General features: G+C 37.6%; 2 protein-coding genes across 5 annotated transcripts in view; one reads left to right on the top strand and one right to left on the bottom strand.

Annotated features, from left to right (window-relative positions):
• The window catches only part of LOC107712686 (protein RCC2 homolog), an 8,065-nt gene extending 4,223 nt beyond the window's left edge, over positions 1-3,842 (bottom strand). The window contains exons 1-4 of one of the 3 annotated variants that reach the window (XM_016518003.1): positions 3,703-3,842; positions 2,466-2,680; positions 1,951-2,044; positions 765-908 (exon numbers count right to left, since the gene is read on the bottom strand). In XM_016518003.1, the coding sequence (XP_016373489.1) occupies positions 765-908; positions 1,951-2,044; positions 2,466-2,669 (442 nt within the window). In that variant the 5' untranslated portion in view covers positions 2,670-2,680; positions 3,703-3,842. The other 2 variants (XM_016518001.1, XM_016518002.1) reach the window with 2 other exon arrangements.
• A 1,186-nt stretch (positions 3,843-5,028) lies between these two features.
• Positions 5,029-13,144, top strand: part of arhgef10lb (Rho guanine nucleotide exchange factor (GEF) 10-like b) — a 44,047-nt gene continuing 35,931 nt past the window's right edge. For both annotated transcript variants that reach the window (XM_016518000.1, XM_016517999.1), the window contains exons 1-2: positions 5,029-5,345; positions 7,048-7,113. In XM_016518000.1, the coding sequence (XP_016373486.1) occupies positions 7,077-7,113 (37 nt within the window). In that variant the 5' untranslated portion in view covers positions 5,029-5,345; positions 7,048-7,076. The remainder of the gene's footprint in view (positions 5,346-7,047; positions 7,114-13,144) is intronic.

The raw sequence follows: 13,144 nt of genomic DNA, 5'->3' as shown, positions 1-13,144 counted from the left end.
CAATAATACTACAGCAAGAATTAAAGTTACGCCTTCTTTCTTTGCGTGAACATTTGGGCGTTGTTATGCAAATCTTCCCACATCGTGACGTAGCTATGTGGGGGCGTGTTCGAACGAGCCGTTTTAGGTAGGTGTGGCTGACTCAACTTTTAAAAAGAATATCTCTTTGGATTTGAGACTTTAGTCTTTGCAACTTTACAGATCTTCTTTATGCACCCAGAGCTTGTAACACTCCAAAGAGAAAGGAAAAATTGAAATCGCATCATATGACCCCTTTAAAGATTTCTATTTCAAACAAATACTGTTGTTTGTGAACTTTCTATTCATCAAAAAATACTGGGGATAAAATTATCAAGGTTTCCACAAAAATTCAGATTTGCCATCATAGAAATAAATTACACTTCACAATATATTAGAATAAAAAAAATATTTTAAATTGTAATAACATTTCAAAATATTACTATTTTTACTGTATTGACTGATGCAGGCTTGGTGAGCACAAGAGACTTCTTGCACACAAAAAAAAAAAAAACACTTTAAAACGGTTGTCTAAAAATGAATTATTTTACAGTCATCAAACACCTTTAATAAGACAACAAGATTCAAATTTCAATTCTTTTCTCTAAATTCACTAAGGCTAAGTTGTGTCTTTGGTGTTACTGGGTTACCAGTGTTTTATGTTACTACTCATGATGTGGCGTTTGTGGAGGCTGGGTTAAAATCCTGAATAAAACAGAAAAGACTGTTCTTGTGTAAAAACTTACCCCAGCTCCAGAGTTTGCCCTCTGTGGTGATGATGAGACTGTGGGCAGCACAGGGTCCAGACACCACACAGCTAACCTGGACATCATTGAGACATCCATAGCGATGGGGGCCCCACAGATTCTGCCCAAGGTTCCTGTAAGCAGCTGTAAAAACACACACAGACACACATGAAAAGTTTATCAAAGTTGAAGATTCTATAAATGACTGCAACCCACACACTTCCTCTTTCTTATTTTAAGTGTGAAGTTGATTTTTGCACCTGGCCGATTTGTCTCATGTTTTCTGCATGAGATGCTGGTGGTGTCTCAAAATTTCCCTACTCTGAAGTTCAAAATATGATTGTTATCAGTTATTGCAACTTAAATCGTATTTAACTCACATAGAAGTTTAAATTCACTGCAGTACATTCAGTCAGCGTGTACTTAAAATTGTTTTTTTTTTATTAATGTTTTTGTTCATCAATGTTTCTACATCAAATAAATGCTGTTCTTTTGAACATTCTATTGATCAAGGAATCCTGAAAAAATAAATACAAAAATATTAGCAGCACAATGTTTTTTTAAATTAGATAATATTAAGAAATGTTTCTTGAGCACCAAATCAGCATTTTAGAATTATTTCTGAAGGACCATGCGAGTCTGTAATAACAGAAATAAATCATATTTGAAAACATATTAAAATAGAAAACAGTAAGCAAATAATATTTCACAATATTACTGTTTTTACTGTACTGTTGATCAAATAATTGCAGCCTTGGTCAGCTTAAGAGAGCGTACCGACCCCAAATGTTTTTTGACAGTAGTGTATATAAGTTCACATAAAAAATTTGTTTCTATATTTTGGTGAGATCATATATTATCTAGCTGATATATTTATTTTCACTTTGTTTTGATATTTGCTTTCATAAAACAGCACTGTCAGGTCTGTCTTGCCCAAGCCAGCAGCCACCACTTAATCTTAAACTGCCAGGTGCTCTTCACAGATGGTCGGTCCAAGATCAGAAACAGTGCTTAACTACATCTTCAAGAGAAATCCAAAGTGCAAACTCAAGTACGAATTAAATTCTGGTCTCACAATGTCCCATTAACAGATTATCACAGGTGACTCACTCGGGCGAGAGTACTCTCCTAACGCCTCTAAAACTATAGTGTAACCCAGATTTCTCTGGCTCACGCGTGACCATACCTTGCTGTTTTGGCACTTCTTTTCTGCCAATCAGGTCCCAGTTGGTGGCTCCAAAAATGAGCAACTGACCTTTGACTTTGGGAACCTCGAGATTCTGCACAACAGAAAAAGCAAGAAATCCATCAACAATCCATTAATAGTTTTCAAACTAAGCTCCAGAGACCCCTAGGGGGTACTTGGGTGTCCATGTAAAAATAAATAAATAGAAAAATAAAAACGACATTTTCATAGCTATCAAAATCAAAGTGTTAGCTTAATAATATCTTTGTAATATCATGCTTACTATTTTTCAAAAAGGGGAAATAAGTCTCCATACATATTAAATATACAGCCGCTTTTATATTTTCAGGGGATCCCTCACAAGTCATATTTTTAGGTCCTTGCCATCAAAAAGTTTGAATACCCCTGCACTTATTACATGCTGGTGTATAAATATATATAATTTGTGTGTGCATGTGTCTGTATATAGAGTATACAGATACAAAGAAGCAATAAAAGCCAAAATATGTCCTTACAATCTTCTCTTTCACATCATCAGCCACAGTGACCGGCTGCAGACCGGCTTTAGCTGCTGGTTTCCCAGATTTCTTTGTGTTTTCCTGTTCAAAGTCATCAAACTCGTCGTCACTGCTAAACTCCCTGTCCTTTTTCTTTCCACCTCCTCTTTTTCTCTTCAGTCCACCGTTCCCAGACACATCTGTCACCTTCTTGCGTGGCATAGTACAAAATCCTACAATAAAAACAAAAAATGTAGTAAGCGAACAGTTTACTGTTCTGCCTATAATTTGACAGAATGAAGAATCAAACGAGCCGAAACATGCGATGCGAATGAAGGAAAAGTCAATGTGATTCAAAACCCTTGCTGGTTCTAATTCCCAATTATCTCACAGCAAAAGAATCCTTAAGAAAACACGCACAGGCTCTGCGTATTAGTAATGCCAATGTGTTATTTCTTCCTATATCTAAATATTTAAACATAAAGGGTTATGAAAGCGGAGGTCTCGTGCTATGCTAACACACTAGCAGCGCTGTAACAAAAGAATCAGTAGCAACGCGTCTGTCTCACTCAGTCTCCATTTGTTTCTTTGTTATGTTTTTATAACGCAGCCAACCGGTCAGCCAACTAGCACCGCTCTGCTTTAACCAGACTAGTAACTAAACTATTCACTTACCCACGTGTTCTATCTACCCAGTCCAGTAAAAATAGTCCAAACCATCAACTTATGCCCCAGGAAAGTGCATTTGAAAGACATAACGTTTACAGATGTGTATGATGCAGACTTAGCCGTGTTAGCATGCTACACTGCATTTACATCCGAAGCCGCAATCATAAACATCGAGGAGAATATCATTACTTACCTGAGTAAAACTTTCCCCTGTCTACTTTAAATGCAAATATCTATATTAACGGATTATTGACACGTTGAGTTAAGTGGCTGCGGCTTGGTCTGTTGTGCTGGAAGATGCGATAATTATGTAAATAGATTTCCTGATTCAGATGCTCTACTTATGTCTGTCCGTCTTCCTCGTTTTTTGTTGTTGATTGATTCGGAACAAAAGACTCGCAGCCTCGCGATCAAACCACGTGGGTGCAGCGCTCACTCAGGACTGGATATCGCACACATCTGGCTGCAGAGCTCGCCGAGTTTGTAGTATAAAATCTCGAAAGAAATGCACATTAAACGTAATTTTAAAGTCATTCATGTAGAGGTGCACAGAAAAGTTTCTCTCACTTAAAGAATGTAAGTGTACCTGTGTTACTTGGAACGAAAGCGTTGAGCTCGAGGTCTTTTTTTTCTTCGTTTTTTTACTATGTTAATTTAGGTTCAGAGGTACAATTAAAACACTCTTGTAACTTTCATGGCAGTGAGCGTGTAGTCCACAAAACAAAACCACGAGAGCGAACTACAAATTTGACTAGACTATGTAGTGCCCTCTGCTGAGTTGGAGGACGTATTATACTTCAGATTGAAACAAATGTATCCACCATGGATCGTATTGTTTTTTATGGCCAGAAAATAATACGCATCTATCCCTACTTCCGACTACAGCTTCTGTTATTCTTACATTGCTTGCATTCTTGCAAAGCTGTATCAGTTTAAATGAAAGGGTAAAGGGAATTCTGTAGATGGAGTGTGCATGGTAAGTGTGATCATTTATTGTGGCCCAGATAAACACATCCCATATAAAAAAAAAATGGTTGTGCACCTGTAATAGAAAGTAATGTTTAATATAAAACTGTTGCATGTTAATGAGATGAAAATCAGTATAAGGCATTGACTGTTCCTGATTGAGATACATGTGCACATTAAATGTGGATAAAAGGAAATTTAATTCCATCTGTAATTCTATCAAGTATGTGTACTTGTTTAAAAGCGAACTGTTGGTTTTTATTTTAGCAGTAGATAGCCTATTATTGTTACTCTTTTGAACCATGTTGCATGTTAGGAAACACAGTATGGTGCATTTGAACATGGTTTACATGTGAGGGGGTTAGCTGGTTAGACCAAAGGGCATTTAAATTGAGGTCTTCAAGGCAAAAACAATTTTTTATTCTAATAGTCAGAGACAGTGTTCATATAAAGCTAAAATATAACTGAACAACAACACTGAATGAGGGGGGAAATATAAATAAAATGTGAGATATTAAGCAATATTCAGTGTTTTGCAAGTAATATAATTTTAATGAACTTTATATTTCCCCTTAATATTACACAGCATTATGTTTTCTGTACATGAGAAGGGGAAAAAACCTTTACATTGAATTAAATATGCTTTAATTTAGCTTGTTGGCACAGTAGGAAAATGCATTTTTTCTTAATTTCTCAATTTATTTCAATTAACTTCTTGTTTTTAACATGAGTATTGTCTATCTAGCATATTAATGCCTCCTTTTTTCCTTCTATCAATGCTGTGTCTCCCCCAGCAGCAGCATGGAACTATTGAAAGAAAAGTTGCTGTTCTGTGATTGGTGGGATTGCAGGCCTGATGATCTGCCATTGGCTGGTTGTTTCTTTGAACATTTGCATACTGCAGGGAGGCTCTATCGTGATGTACGGCAGGGGGAAGGAGTGAGTGAAAAGAAAGGAAAAAGGGAGGGACTGAGGGAAAAGAATAGAGGGAGAAGAGTTTTCATATTCGTGGGAGAAGCTGTGTCAGTTAATGGACTGGGAGTCTCAGAACTTGTTCCTTGACTAAAAGAAACATTTGAAATCAGCTCTTCACAATTGCTGTGCTTTCTGGGGAAGATACAGTGGTGTCATCAATTGTAGATTCACAGATGGCTGCACTGCGCAAAGATGGGAGCAGAAATGACAATGGATTTATATTGATAGTTTGTGATCAATAAGGACAATATCAGAGGGGTGACATTTAAGGGACGTAAAGCCAGGCCTGTGAGTAAGTCTTTCTTTGGAAAAAAAAAAAAGCTAAAATTCTAGTGCTTATATTGTTTTACATATGGAAATCTGACAGTGCAACATAACATCACTGAGGGGGAAGTGAGTGATGAAGCTGTAGATAAAAATAAAAAATCAGATGAAAAAAATGATTGTGTGTGTAATAATCTGACCATGTTATGCCATCTGATTTATTTACTGAGATTATTGCTTCATAAGAAAGAACATACTGTAAATTCACTTAGAGGGAAATTGTTTTGTTCTTTTGTGATATGAAGACTCTATGCTAATTATTTGATACTAATATGATTGATATGAATATACATTTGGCCTCTTATTAAACAAAAACAAAATTTTTGGCATTTTTTGTTGTCATGATAGACAAACAGATGGACATAAATAGACTATTGCCTGGTTGACAATAACAATCAAACAATGCTGTATTTCATCTTTTACTATGGTATATGTGTGACATTTAAAAGGTAATCTGACATGTAGCCTATATATCAGTTCAGTGCTAAAGCTAATCTGAGAGCAGATTCATGGTCTGTCCTTCAGCCTTACCTCCCAGTGGTTTAATATGAACTGACTCACGTGGGATGACCATTTTGAATCAAACCATTCCTGTTGGTATTTTTTTTACCTCAAGGCTGCAGTGTTTTATCAGAAAAGCTAGTCTTCCTTTACATTATCAGATCCGCTGTCTAATGCATTGATTAATCGTAAATTTACATAGCAACTCCAGGAAGCGGTGAAGGACATCATTGTAAAAACTGTATGCGAAAAGAGCGGCCATGGAAAGTTAATATGTGTGGAGGTCCAGATGCCTCTCTCTATTTGTGCCTGTGTCCAAGGTGATGCCTGTGTTATTTATTTGAAAGGAGTTGGTGGGCCATTCATTGGGCCTGCAGCTCTTACCATGTGCTTTAGTCTCAACCATTCAACCTTGCTGTGTCTGTCAAAGTGGGAAATATGCTATTTGCCTTTGTCTATTCACTGGCTTCAACCAGGTCTTGACACTGCCCTTCCTTCTAGTGAATAATTCAAGCACATTGACCCGCAGCTCTGGGTTATCAAGAAACAAGATGGACAGAAATGCTTGTGAAGATTGGCAGTCACTTTTATCCAAAGCAAATTGTAGTGCATTCAAAGTCAGTATTCGTTTCCTAATCAAAATAATGACCTTGGCATTATTACTGCCACACTTTATGGGAGGGAAGAGATCTGAAGTGGTTAACAAATTGCCGTCTAATTTTATTATAAATACTGGTACTGACTGATGTAACTAAACCACTCCTGAAGTTTCTTCATCAGCACATTTCACTGTATCGCCCTCTGGTCATTCCTCTCGGTTGAGTTGTGTTGTTCTTCTGACACAGGCTGAGAGTCTTTCCCAGTAAATGTAGGAGGAGATATTGTGCAAGGATTCAGCTGGTAAGGCAAGCCTGGATCTGCCACACACTGTTGAGGAATTTAACATTTTCAGCCAGTCTCCTTTAGTAACCTGTGATGTCCACGAAAAACATAAGAAAAACTTTAATTACAGCAAAAGTCATATTTCACTGATATCCAGAGGTGTGGTGTTAGTTACGCTACAGTTTAAAGACATGTTTCACTAGAACATCCTGTGTGTTTAGGGACATTGAATTGAACATTTTAGAGTGTGTGTGTGTTGACACAAAGCTTTTCTCTTTTACAGGAGTGCATATATGACTGTATATTAACGTCATGGCATCTCCACAGTCTCTTAACCCTCCTGAAAAAGGTTAGTACATGGAGCATGCTGCTTATTGTTTTCTGGATATATTAGATCTTTAAAATGTAATTAACATCAATTGATTAATTAAAAGAGAGGACCCATGCAGACCAAGTTATTTTAATATTATTTATATACTATTGTTGCATTTATTTATATTTTGAATTAGTTTATTTTATATTTTTAGGTTTCATTTTAATTTTAGTTTGTTTTAGTAATGTATCATTTTTAGTTTTTGAAATTGTATCGCTTTAACTTTAGTATTTTTAGTGCTTTTATTTTATTTTATTTTATTCAATTATCAAAAACATTTTATTAGTTTTAGTTAACAGCTCTGCTGCAGGAACTTATGACTTTGTGCTACTGTCAATAAGTCTCTTAAAATATGAACTTATTTGACCTTTTTATAATAAGGTAAGGTTAGTTCAGGTTGTAAAATGTCATAGGGTGCGAATCCCCCAAAAAGTAAAAAAAATAAAATAAAGGTATTTATGAATTAATCATTTATAATATTTTTAAAAATACTTTTTACCATTTGTTTCATTTGAACATTATAATTGAGATGTGTACACTAACATTTATTCAAGGTGTAAGGAAAATTACATTATTACATGTAAATTTAAACACTTTAAGCACTTAAAGGAACACTCCACTATTTTTGAAAATAGGCTCATTTTCCAACTCCCCTAAGTTAAACAGTTGAGTTTTACCGTTTTCCAATCCATTCAGCCGATCTCCGGGTCTAGCGGTAGCACTTTTAGCTGTAGCTTAACATAGATCATTGCATCTGATTAGACCGTTAGCATCTTGCTCAAAAATGACCAAAGAGTTTCTATAGTTTTCCTATTTAAAACTTGAATATATTTAGCCATATTTAATATGGCTAGGAACTATCCCATGGTACGGCAGCAAAGTTCCTTGATTATTACGCCGGAATGACAGTATAGTTCCTAGCCATATCGGCCGAGAAAATCGCAACTTTTCATTTTTCTGTCGGTCTTAGTACACAATGTAACTACAGAAGAGTCAAGTTTTAAATAGGAAAAATATAGAAACTCTTTGGTAATTTTTGAGCGAGATGCTAACGGTCTAATCAGATTCAATGATCTATGCTAAGCTACAGCTAAAAGTGCTACCGCCAGACCCGGAGATCGGCTGAATGGATTCGAAAACGGTAAAACTCAACTGTTTAACTCTAGGGGAGTTGGAAAATTTGCCTATTTTCAAAAATAGTGGAGTGTTCCTTTAATCATTACACCAAATTACATTTTTTATTAAACTTTTTTAAAACTTTTGTTAAAATGGTATACAAGTTTTTCAAAACCATATGAAATCAACATAAATACATTAGGGTACATTAGGAACTTGACACCTGCGTTTTAATCTAGATTTGTAGCAGATTTTCTGTATTGTGGACACTCTTATACGTCATTAACCCACATACTACAGGGTTCCTACGGGGTTTGGAAAAGTATGGAATTTGATTTAAGCCGCACGAGAAACCATTACATTTAGCATATAGGACAATGCATATTGAGCCACCTATTGTGCCATCAGCCCATTTTGCGGTGTGTTTTTTTGGCCTCCACAGAATATGCGTTAAAGAGACCTAAGGCCTTGAAATATGACATACTGCCCTAAGCCACATTGTGTGCTATGTTACTGACTTTACTGACAAACTATGCTGACACACCATGTCTACACTGGACGCGACAAAGCGACTGTTGAAAATCATTTGTACTTTGTGTCAGTACGTCATAAATAGAACGATGCATCAGTTTACTGTCGGGATTTGTCGTGTCGCTTCGTGCCGCATCCAGTGTAGACAGCATCACTGATTATAATGGGTTCTATTGTATTTTGTCGCACTGTGCCATTCGCGTCCGGTGTAGACACCCAGTTAGGAAATGTGATGTGACCGATGTGATAAGCATGAGTTCTGGGCCACGGCGTGGCCGGTATAAACACAAGCATTGACTGAGTGGCCGCGATCAGCTCCGGGGGCCGTGGAGCCATATGAGCCGCAGAAGCGTGCCGTGATGCGCAGATCAGCTCTAACGCCACTGAATCTGCTGTTAAAAATGAGCCATCCATTCATCATATCATCATGCAAAACTAAGAATTAGAATCATTGTAATGTGATGATTAAATATAGGTGCGGTGGGTGGCGGGCGGATAATTTATTTGAAGTTGCGGACTCGGGTGAAGTTTGAGCTCATCCACTCATCTCTACACTGACCTGAGTCACCAGTAGCAAACAATGGAGCATGCTCTGCTGGACAAACTAAGTAATTACACCATTTAGAAGCATTTCATCTGCGTTATATGTTCTGTAAAAAAACAATTTTCATGTCGGTGGCATATTTGCCGATACCGATATATCTGTGACAGGCTCATATCAGCTGATAATATCGGCAAAACAATATATATCGGTCGGGCTCTACAAAAATCTACTGAGAGGTTTGGAAATTTGAGTCTGGAAAAGTATGGAATTTTGAAATGGAAAATATGTAGGAACCCTGTTTTTATTCAAATTTTAATTCAACTTCCTTTGGGATGTGGCCAATTGAATTATTTTTTCACAAATTCTGTGTTGTGTATTTTCTGGTAATCAAATGGACATGCAGAACATGAGGATTTGTATTTAAAATAGTCTTTTTCAGTTTAATATTCACAGACACTGGTCTATATCGCGATTTGATTTAAGTGTACTGATTCCGCAATTCCGTCTGCATTTTCCACATCGCGGAAATCACAAGGCCCTACTAATAGCAAATGAGTATGATAAGCTCATTGTGAGAGTAAAAGACGAGGACATTGTTTATTTACTTTATAGCATTGAGTCTCACCAACTAGGTGACAACGTAGTGTTAAATCACCATTCAATAGAATCAAGCCACCACCGCACTGCCGTCTATTGGACTGCAGAAAGATACTAAAAGTGGCAGCTGTTTAGTGATTCTTTAGTGATTGTCAAACACGACTGGTGCACTTGGTGCAAGGTGCACTTTTTCATTTTGCATTTTGGGTTTCTTCTCACGATATTCTTAGCACCATATTACATAGCCTCAAGGACCTTTGAAAAAATAAAAAATATACAGACTTTTATGTGCGCACGAGAAACCATTACACAGCATATAGAACAATGCATACTGAGCCACCTATTTTGTCATCAGCCCATTTCGCGGTGTGGTTTTTTTGGCCGCTACAGAATATGCGTTAAAGAGACCTAAGGCCTTGAAATATGACATACTGCCCTAAGCCACATTGTGTGCTATGTTACTGACTTTACTGACAAACTATGCTGACACACCATGTCTACACTGGACGCGACAAAGCGACTGTTGAAAATCATTTGTACTTTGTGTCAGTACGTCATAAATAGAACGATGCATCGGTTTACTGTCGGGATTTGTCGTGTCACTTCGTGCCGCATCCAGTGTAGACAGCATCACTGATTATAATGGGTTCTATTGTATTTTGTCGCACCGTGCCATTCGCGTCCGGTGTAGACACCCAGTTAGGAAATGTGATGTGACCGATGTGATAAGCATGAGTTCTGGGCCACGGCGTGGCCGATATAAACACAAGCATTGACTGAGTGGCCGCGATCAGCTCCGGGGGCCGTGGAGCCGTATGAGCCACAGAAGCGTGCCGTGATGCGCAGATCAGCTCTAACGCCACTGAATCTGCTGTTAAAAATGAGCCATCCATTCATCATATCATCATGCAAAACTCACCAGTAAGTCACCAGTAGCAAACAATGGAGCAAGCTCTGCTGGACAAACTAAGTAATTACACCATTTCGAAGCAGTTCATCTGCGTTATATGTTCTGTAAAAAAAAAAGTTCATATCGGTGGCATATTCGCCGATACCGATATATCTGTGACAGGCTCATATCGGCCGATAATATCGGCAAAACAATATATATCGGTCGGGCTCTACAAAAATCTACTGAGAGGTTTGGAAATTTGAGTCTGGAAAAGTATGGAATTTTGAAGTGGAAAATGTGTAGGAACCCTGATACTATGATTCAAATTCAAATCTTTCGAGACCAGTGGGGCTTAGTCATGATTTGCTAGTCCTGCCAAGATGTTTGAGGAGGTGCGTCATGTGACATCACTGTTCACTGCACTCTGGTATAAGCAAGGCCCAAACAAAGGGTAGCTGTGCATGACACATTAGGGTGCGCGCTTTTCAAAAAAAGAGAAACCATAATGACAGCGTATGAGCTGTTAATGACCCATGCACTTCACCTGTTCTGGTATATTACAGAACAGTACAGTGTGTAAAACTCTGAAACAGTTACCCAGTTGAGGGAATACAGCATTACCCTCTTAATCTCCAGAGAGCTTGTGAAACTGCTTGAGGGCTCGGCAGTGCTCAAGGTAACTGACCATATGCTGCAGCTGAGCAATTCTTCCACCATATGCCACCTGCTCTTGACACACAACTATTCTGCAGCCATGGAGACTGCTTGCATGAGACAATCGCTTAAATTTCTAGTTTCACCCAAAATCCACCTGGCCGGGTCTAAGAGGTTCTCGTACTTTTGCTGGAGTGAGGGGGATGAAGACGAGCCACGGTAAATGTTGTTTTGTTGGTTTAGTGATTGTTGAAGGGAATAGAGCGCCTGAGCACTGCATGATTACTGACCTTTAGAGCCATTTTCAAGTCATCTGAGCTTATATTGACTTGAGTAACTGATTTGTGTTATTTTATAAGGTAAATGTGCACCATGGAAAAATTGGAGGGAACTTAAATCATAGAAATTTCAAACATAGAAATGTGAGCATAGAAATTTCTCCTTTGTTGCTGATTTTCTCAACCCACTTTCTAAGAGCAAGTGAAAACATTTTGAAGTATGAAGTACTTTCAGTTGAGTATTCTCTATAGAGACCATATGGTCACGTGTAATCCTGCTCATCACATGATCTGTTTTTCTCCGTCCAGTGCAGAAGAGTCTGTAATCTCTATTTCTGTGCTTTGGCTTCTTTGCAAAATGTAACGTTCCAACAGCTGTTTAGAAATTGCCAAAAAGTGATGTCATGTTTTGCTGTTTAACTTGACTCTGTAGTTTACAACAAAGGTTATATGCTGTCATTACTCTATTACTTTTGGATTCAGTTAACAACTCACTCACACTCCTACTTTTGGTGCATCTAACAGATTGTTTTCGTCTGTATTATTTTGTCCATCTGTTCAATGTTTGTGGTATGTGTTATGAGAGGGAGGGCGTTTTGGCTTTTAGCTTGTGAGTTTTGGGTGTTTTTCCGAACAAATCTGATGACTCACAAAGGGTTTTGTCTCCAATGGTATGGTCAAAACATATTTTTGAGCCTCTTCTTTGTAGCTGCTTAGATATAGAATGTGCACTGAATCATAAAGACCTAATGTTTTGTTTGTTGTGTTTATGCTTCTATGCGAAATTGCATTATGCATGCTGATTCAGAATGTTTCACTGCAATCAGTCCACAGCAGGCAGGTCCTAGGGCTTCAACTGTGGCTTAGTGGTTACACTGATAAACACAATGCTCATAAAATAGATATACAGGGTTATTCTTTATTCTTAAAATCTATTTTAATAATATTTCCAAATCCACATTTGTAGTAATGTACAATGAGGCTTAGGATTTGGTTCTTTTTTTTAAGAAACAGCCAGAATAACCTAGTAATTACATAGCAGTGCTTAAAAAATGCTCAGATCACACTATCAAATAGAAAAACTCAAACAGTCTCTCAGAACATGCTATCAACTACATAGCAATGCTTAAAGGGGTCCTATTATGCTCTTTTACAAAGTCTTGATTTTGTTTTGGGGGTGTACTAAAACATGCTCTCATGTTTGGTGGTTCGAAAAACGCATTATTTTTCACATAATTTACATTATTAAAATACCTTTCTCCCCAGCCTGGCACAAACGGCTCGATTAGTTTCGGCTTTGATGAAGGTCCGCCTTCCGAAAAACAAAATGTGTTGTGATTGGTTAGCTGTCCCAGTGCATTGTGATTGGCAGCTTAGACGGCGTTTCAGTACTGC

The sequence above is a fragment of the Sinocyclocheilus rhinocerous genome, unplaced genomic scaffold (assembly GCF_001515625.1).
Source record: "Sinocyclocheilus rhinocerous isolate Xijiao unplaced genomic scaffold, SAMN03320098_v1.1 scaffold418, whole genome shotgun sequence".
In the NCBI taxonomy this organism is placed as follows: domain Eukaryota; kingdom Metazoa; phylum Chordata; class Actinopteri; order Cypriniformes; family Cyprinidae; genus Sinocyclocheilus; species Sinocyclocheilus rhinocerous.
Note: the sequence above shows the minus strand (reverse complement) of the source record. Positions and strands in the feature narration are given on the sequence as shown.